We start from the raw sequence: 7,133 nt of genomic DNA, 5'->3' as shown, positions 1-7,133 counted from the left end.
CTGTGGTGACAGCAGATGTTAAGGAGTCGCCATGGTTACCACCACCAAGCAACAATGTTGAACTGAGAATGCTTGGCTGTGTTAAAGACTGAAAGGAATCCCGAGGTGCTCACATATGTAGACATTTAAACACGGACACAATTAACACACACCCACAAAATGTTGTTATCCAATTGGATTTAGTCCTTAATGAGTCATTAAGAGATTCTTATATGGAGCAGAAATGATCCATCATCAGATTAGCCGTGTCACACAAGGGACCATGTGATTAGGCCATGGAAATGTCTCTGTCGCCTCTTTTCTAAAGCACTGCTGGGCATCTTAATTTAGTGGGCTGTGAAGTGCAGTGAAACACTAAGTAACACAGAGGGAAGTTGCGAGGGGGGACACAACAGGGGGACGCACTCAACTGTAGGCAAAAAACAACAGTTTGATTCTGCACTTGTGCGAATTTCTACTTGCTATGAATGTGACTTTCTAAATTTCTTATGTGCTCAGTTCTGAAGGCCTATTGTTCAGTTTTGTGAGTGCCTTGATGTGCATGTGTGGCTGCATGGGCAAAAAGGAGGGTAAAGAGGGTGTTTGCCCTTCTAACTCTGCCCCCAGTGCGAGCCCCTTCATCCTCCCCTTGTTGTCATGCACAGCCGCTCTCTCTTTGGCACAAAGTAGGCTGGCAGCACAAGAGCCATGTGTTTTAGCTCCACGCTTTGATGGGTTCAAAAAACTTTTCAGAACTGTTTCTGAGTAACGCCGTGTAACGGGAAAGAAAGAGAGGAAAAGAGGAGGAGAGTGGGGGTGCAAGAGGCTGCAAGTTGCGAGGGAGAGAGATGGGGAGCAGAAGGAGCTTCGAGCAAAGACAAACTGTCTTCTTTGTGGTTATATGATTCCAGTTCTTGAAGGATACATTTCCTGGAAAATAACTGGGAAGACTTTGCGAGACAAACAACAGTAGGTGAGTTCAGACAAGCAAAAAAGAAGCAGTGGAATGTAGAGTAAGTTCTCTTGGCTTGAACCGACAGAAACAAGGGGAGGGGTGTGGGGTGTTTTTGTTACACTGCATGATTAGTAGCCTAATGGCATACTTTCTCTTTATTTAATGTGATTTTAATTGATTTTCCCCTGAAAGCCCCGATCTGAGAGCTCCGATTGCCATCATCACTTTTTACAATTACTGGACCTCTTGTTGAAAGGAACGATCGTAAAGAGAAACATGATGAGAAGACGAAGAGCTTGTCCTTGTTTGGAATGTGATATTGTTTTTGTTTTTTCATTCTTTCCCACAGGGTGTTTTCTTCACTCCATACTTTTCATCCTGCTACTGAAGCAAGCCACCAGCCACTTTAACAATGCAGCGCGAAGAGCTGTCGGCCAGAGAGGAGTTCACCTACACCCACATGCCCACTCTGGGGAGAGGAAATGGGACACTGGGACGACGGGGTGACCGGGGAGCTGAGAGAAGGCCAGACCGAGGGGAGCGGGATAGGTCTGAACGGGACAGCTACACAGTGGACGTGAGGGCCAGTGACCTGCAGCTGGCCCAGCCGGAGCCCCTAAAGCACCCCTGCTTCAGCTACAGGGCCTGGCTCTACAGTGTCCTCATAGGGGTGAGAGGAAAGACAGTCAGGGGAAGCAACGGAAGCACACTACAGGATTTTTCTATTTAGTCCATAACACACAGATTTAAAGTTTGGGGTGATTCCTTTTTTTGAGTAGCCCCAATCTTGAAATTTTGAGTGAGAAGTGGCAACAAGAAATCCTGTTTTGTGCTTCCACAAGGAAAGAACACCATGATGGGGTTGTTTCAATAATTAAAATGTTAGCAGATCAATTTTGGGCATGTGTATTGTGTTACACTATTTAGACAAAAATATTGGACCGCCTAAAAGCTCTTTTAGGACATCCCATTCTAAATCTGTAGGCATTTTAAGGACTTTGTGCCCCTCCTTTAGCAACTATAATACCTTCCACTCTTCTGAGAAGCCTTTTACATAGAAAATCTGGCTGTGGAAATTTTTGCCCATTCATCCAAAAGATCATTTAGGTTGGACACTAATGCTGGAATAGATGACCTGGCTGAAAATCTCCCTTATAGTTCTTCCCAAAGGTATTCTGTGGGGTTGAGGTAAGGCCAGTCACGTTCTTCCACAGCAAGCTCACCTAGCCAGCCCTTACTTTGTGCACTGAAGCACAGTCATGCTGGAACATAAAAGGGTCTTTCCCATGAAGTTAGATGCGCATAATTGTCATGGTAAGCATCAAGACTTCTCTGCACTGGAACTGGAAGGGAGCCAAAGCCCAACCCCATATTATTATTGAGTTCAGTGATTAAGAGATGTGGCCCAATACTCTTGTGCACATAGTGTAAGTGTGAGCAGACACACCCAGCTCAATGCAAGGATCAACGCGGGGAAATTTTGAAAGTTTTGCAGTGTGTAAGTTGCTGCACATTGGAAGAAGCTGAACTATACAGACACTACCCTAGATAGAAATGAAGTTTGGTTAACTAAAAGTAGTCTCCAATACTTTGTAAAATGAAAAAGATCATGCTGACTACACAAATGTATATGATAAAATCTAATATATACTTGTAAACGCTACATGCCAGAAAATTGTTGCTCAAACTAAAACCAAATTGTGTTTATTGCAAAAAAAAAAAAACGTACCCACTTTGTCGCAGATCATACTAGAAACAAGAGTCTTGGTGGGGCTGTTGCACCAGGCAGGATTATGCAGTTGGCTTAGTTACTTCTCAAATGGCTCGTGTGTATGAGAGAGGAATTCTTGCACAGTTTTACCTGCTGAATGCATTTATGACCCTTTTAATTGTGTATACATGGCTGTATGTGTGTGTGCGTCGGTGTGTCCTCAGGGCTGTCTGCTCATCACATCTGGTTTCTCTCTGTACTTGGGAAATGTGTTTCCTGTTGCCATGGACTACCTGCGCTGTGCTGCGGGCTCTGTAAGTGACCATCACAGTTACTTTAATCACATGCTGATATTGCTTTGAAAGCTAGCATACCTTGCTGCATCTTTCACACTCTTTATACAGGAGTCATGTCAAAAATGGCAGTAATGGTCTTCATAGATAAATACAGCAGCTCCTTTTTGTTGGTATTCTTCACAGGGCATCCCTGCAGCAATAGCTAGTTTTGCTATTGCCAAGAACAGACACGTTGCAGTGAGTAAACAATGAACTCATCAAAGGCTAAACAGATAATTATGTCTTAATGGTTTTTAATTGAAGCTTTTACCGAAGCACGATACTAATTAGACTCTCATGTTTCCTTTAAGGTGTCAGATTTTCAAGTGGTCTATGTGTCAACATTTGCTGTGACGACCACATGCCTGGTTTGGTTTGGTTGTAAGCTGGTCTTGAACCCCTCAGCTGTCAATGTAAATCCATCTGAATCGAAAACTACATGTCCTTTTGGATGCACAAGCACAAACATTTTGAGTTATTCTTTTATATTTTGTTTTCTCTTTTAGCAGTTGCGTCTCTGTTCTCGCCCCCTAACATGTTCTGTCTGTTCTCAGATTAACTTCAACCTTATCCTGATGATCTTGTTGGAGGTGTTGATGGCCAGCACTGTCATCCTGTCAGCCCGCTCTGCAGAGGACTGCTGCTGCCACAGGAAGGTGTGTGAGTGTATGCATGTCTACATGAGCGATTTTTTTGTTTATTTGTTTGTTTTTGTTCCCTTTCATTCTTTCATCCTAAACAATTTTCATTTTTCTATCCATCCTCCAGTCGGGGTCATACGACAGGCCTGTGATTATCAAACCTGCAGTCTTCCCCACTCGGCTCCTTAAAGCATATTCTGTGAGTAAACTTGCATATAAATAAGTATAACTATATAACCTATATATGTATATGTTTTTCTTTTAATCCATAACTGATGTCTGCAACAGGTAATTGAAGTGATTGTAGGAATCTCGGCTGTATTTGGAGGCATTATTGCGCTCAACATGGACGCTTTGTTGCCTGGTCCCTACTTGTCTGTTACATTTTTCTGGATCCTTGTGGCTGTAAGTTGGCTTAATAAAGCTTACTGTTTTTTAAGGCACTTGTGGCCACTCAGAATGATAAGGTATGTTTAAAATGACTGACGAGCAACTCAATCGCATAACATTACCTGTTATTCTTTGCAGTGTTTCCCCAGTGCTATTGCCAGTCATGTTGTGTCAGAATACCCTAACAAATGCCTGGTGAGTACAATAATCTGATATCTGCAGGATCTGTGAGATTAGTACAGTGTAAAGCTGTTATACCATGGAGTTGGTTTTAAACTTGAAATTCATATACTTCAGTGTTTTATGACTTTGTTTTCAATCTAAACTTTTTCCTCCTGTATTTGCAATCACGTGGGTGCAAAATGTCATTGGAGCAGGTATAATTTCATCTAAATACCACATCTATTTCTTCTTTCTACTGGCTTTTTGTGTTCTTTTTTCCGCCTTTCTTCTTTCTGCTCTCAACCCTGTATCTCTCAGGTGGAGGTGTTGATTGCCATCAGCAGCGTGACGTCTCCTCTGCTCTTTTCAGCCTCTGGATTCCTCTCTTGCAGTGTGATCAGCTTTATTGAAATATTCCTGCATGATGTGCCTACAGCCAAAGTGAGGCTAAAGTGAAGTGAAAATATATGGTTGTGTTTGTATTTTCAAGAGTTATCCACTTAGCTCTGGTGTCATTAAAAACAAAAATACAGGAGCTGGGGAAGTAAATCATGAGAAATTACTTTTAAAACTACACCAATTTCACATATATGTGCTTGTCTCTCTTTGTATCCCAGCAATCCTATGACATATTGCTGCTGATTCTGATGGTGCTGCTGCTGGTGCAGGCAATTCTTACTTCAGCCACTGTGGTGCACTGTGCCACCTACAAAAGTCAGCTTCGCATGGGAGCTCCAGAGTGTGATGACAACATTCAGACCCAGATGCATTACTGTGAGGTATGCCAGGTAAACACACCCATATGTGCAAATCCTGCTCTTGTCTATATCACTACTTACAACAACAGACATTTACTGATGAGTTTAGCATCAAGGTATACCACATGTAAATGCATATGTATCAATTAATGAACTACATGCAAAAATAGCACAGTACCACTCATGCTCAACACCTGATTCCTCTGAATATTTTCTTTCCTTTTCATCCTCCACAGCAGCAAACATCAAATGGAGCATTGCAGGATTTTGACAAAGACAGAGCTTGGAAGGCAGTTGTGGTCCAAATGGCTCAATGAAGAGAGCATCCAGGAATTTGGAGAGACCTGGTGATAGAAGAAGGGTAAAACAAGCGCTATAAGCTGCAAATACAAGAGTATAATCAGAAGACAGAGAATATTGGAGCAAGAGGGAAAAGCAGTATTGGAAAGACACGGAAAACTGGAGACTGGAATAAAGAACAAAATACACAAAAATGAAGCAAAGATAGGAGGAAAAAAATTGAAACCGTGTACTTTGTTTTGCTTTTGTTAGTGTTTTTTTCTTACATAGATAATGCTTTTATGTGTGTTTTCCATATTGGTACCACTGTGGTATTTTTTGTGGTCAGGAGATTTAATGCATTTTTACACTGTATGCTAGTTGCATTGAAAATATGCGAGTCAATGACAAGTAATAGAAAATATCCCTAGCACAAAATTGAAACAGTTCTTTATATATCCTAATAATTTGAAACAGTTTTCTGCCCGTTCACATGTTGGTGACTAATCATGGTGGAAGATGCAACAGATGCAAAAACTAATGAAGTGTATTTAAATTCATGGCAAAGTCTAACTCAGTAGCCAGGTTCCTTGTGTGGTAGTTTTTACAGGAGAACTGCTTTAATATAGCCGATGTGCAGCAGTATCAACTGATGTAAATGATACTAACTGAAAGTATGCCTTGTGCAAAATAAAATGGCATCAGCACTAAGTATGTCAAGAGTAAATTTGTGTACGTGTTGAATGTTTTTTATGAATGGGAAATGGGTTTTTTCTGTGCTGGGAAAACCAAGAAGAAGAAAAAAGTCTTCATCTGAAAATAACTTTCATGGAAATGTTGTTCACATATTATCTTATAATTTGATACCAAGCTGTGAGGTGGAATTTATGTGTGTATCGGTTTAATTGCAATAACTTCAGCACCCCTGTGTTTGCATTTGGACATACATAAAAATTGCCTTCTCATATTGTTATATTTATTAACTTCATTTCCTTCCTTTATCAATTTTCCCGCATCCCTCTGCTCCTGTGTCTGTCTCTGAGCTAGACACCTCACATCTCTTACTCATATTAAAACTATAAAGGAGGAGGAAATGGGGTGGTCACTATAACGATGTCTGGTCAGTTTTGGCTTGTCAAATATGAATATAATTCTCATCACATCAGGTCATTATTATTATAATTATTATTATTATTATTACTTAAACCGCCACAACAAGACGCTTTATCATACTGCAACATGACCAAGAAGAGAGTGAGAGATGGCAGACGGTGAGGTAAGGATACCCTAACCGGTGGAAACCGGCTTGAGTTAAAAGTGTCTGAGACAAAGAGGAGAGAGCATCGATGAAACTGTCCTTGTACAGGAGTGTTGTGCTCTGCAGCAGAAAGTTCATCCGTGACATTCAGCGTGATCAAAAGCAATATATTTCAGTGCACTAAGCATTTTGTGTCGTTTTCCTTTAAGTACTTCTTGAAATTATGGCCTACATAATTTAGTAATAGATGACTAGTTGATGTCCAAAAAAAGCAAAAATGCTCGCCACACCCAGTGAGTTTGAATGACAGACATCTTTCCCATTCCCTGTTTGCGTGTCTCTGTGGCAGTCCCACAGTCACAGATGATGGGCAGGTGGGATAAACCAATATCAGTGGGAAACAAAAGCCTGTCAGTGCCTTGTGGTTTGGTTGTAGACTAAGCTAATGTGGGCTTTGAGTAGACTAATAGCCGGTGTTTGTTTCACTTAGCCTATACTAAAGGCTTCAGTGACAAGTCTTAGCCTTTAAATATAGTAATACTAATAACATTTCGAAGGACTGCTTATTTATATTTAATAGAAGGTTATCTTTTAGAGCCTGTCATATCCAAGAATCCTAAAATCCATAGATCTGTGTCTATAAGAGGCAGTTTCACAGGTAAACC

At 41.0% G+C, this 7,133-nt stretch overlaps 1 protein-coding gene across 3 annotated transcripts; it reads left to right on the top strand.

Annotated features, from left to right (window-relative positions):
- The first annotated feature begins 677 nt into the window (after positions 1–677).
- On the top strand, positions 678–5,453 carry mlc1 (modulator of VRAC current 1). Of its 3 annotated transcripts, none has more exons than XM_005734843.1 (12): positions 678–952; positions 1,284–1,604; positions 2,870–2,959; positions 3,125–3,178; positions 3,292–3,393; positions 3,535–3,636; positions 3,749–3,820; positions 3,910–4,026; positions 4,150–4,206; positions 4,492–4,614; positions 4,791–4,952; positions 5,171–5,453. In XM_005734843.1, the coding sequence occupies exons 2-12, from the start codon at positions 1,347–1,349 to the stop codon at positions 5,246–5,248; spliced, it is 1,215 nt and encodes a 404-aa protein (XP_005734900.1). In that variant the 5' UTR covers positions 678–952; positions 1,284–1,346; the 3' UTR covers positions 5,249–5,453. The 3 variants fall into 3 exon arrangements, with proteins under 3 accessions (XP_005734900.1, XP_013766775.1, XP_013766774.1); XM_013911321.1 differs by having other exon boundaries at positions 5,168–5,453; XM_013911320.1 differs by having other exon boundaries at positions 4,791–4,961.
- Positions 5,454–7,133: the final 1,680 nt, after the last annotated feature.

This window comes from Pundamilia nyererei, unplaced genomic scaffold, assembly GCF_000239375.1.
Source record: "Pundamilia nyererei isolate P.nyererei 1_Seehausen unplaced genomic scaffold, PunNye1.0 scaffold00060, whole genome shotgun sequence".
NCBI lineage: Eukaryota > Metazoa > Chordata > Actinopteri > Cichliformes > Cichlidae > Pundamilia > Pundamilia nyererei.
The sequence above is the reverse complement of the archived record's forward strand: the minus strand, read 5'-3'. Positions and strand labels throughout refer to the sequence as shown.

What these genes read in the sequence shown, in the direction of transcription:
- mlc1 (XM_013911320.1), top strand. Translation starts at nt 1,347, where the DNA reads ATGCAGCGCGAAGAGCTGTCGGCCAGAGAGGAGTTCACCTACACCCAC. An exon ending in TGCGCTGTGCTGCGGGCTCT is followed by an intron (nt 2,960 to 3,124) that starts GTAAGTGACCAT and finishes TATTCTTCACAG; the next exon opens with GGCATCCCTGCAGCAATAGC. An exon ending in ACTGCTGCTGCCACAGGAAG is followed by an intron (nt 3,637 to 3,748) that starts GTGTGTGAGTGT and finishes TCCATCCTCCAG; the next exon opens with TCGGGGTCATACGACAGGCC.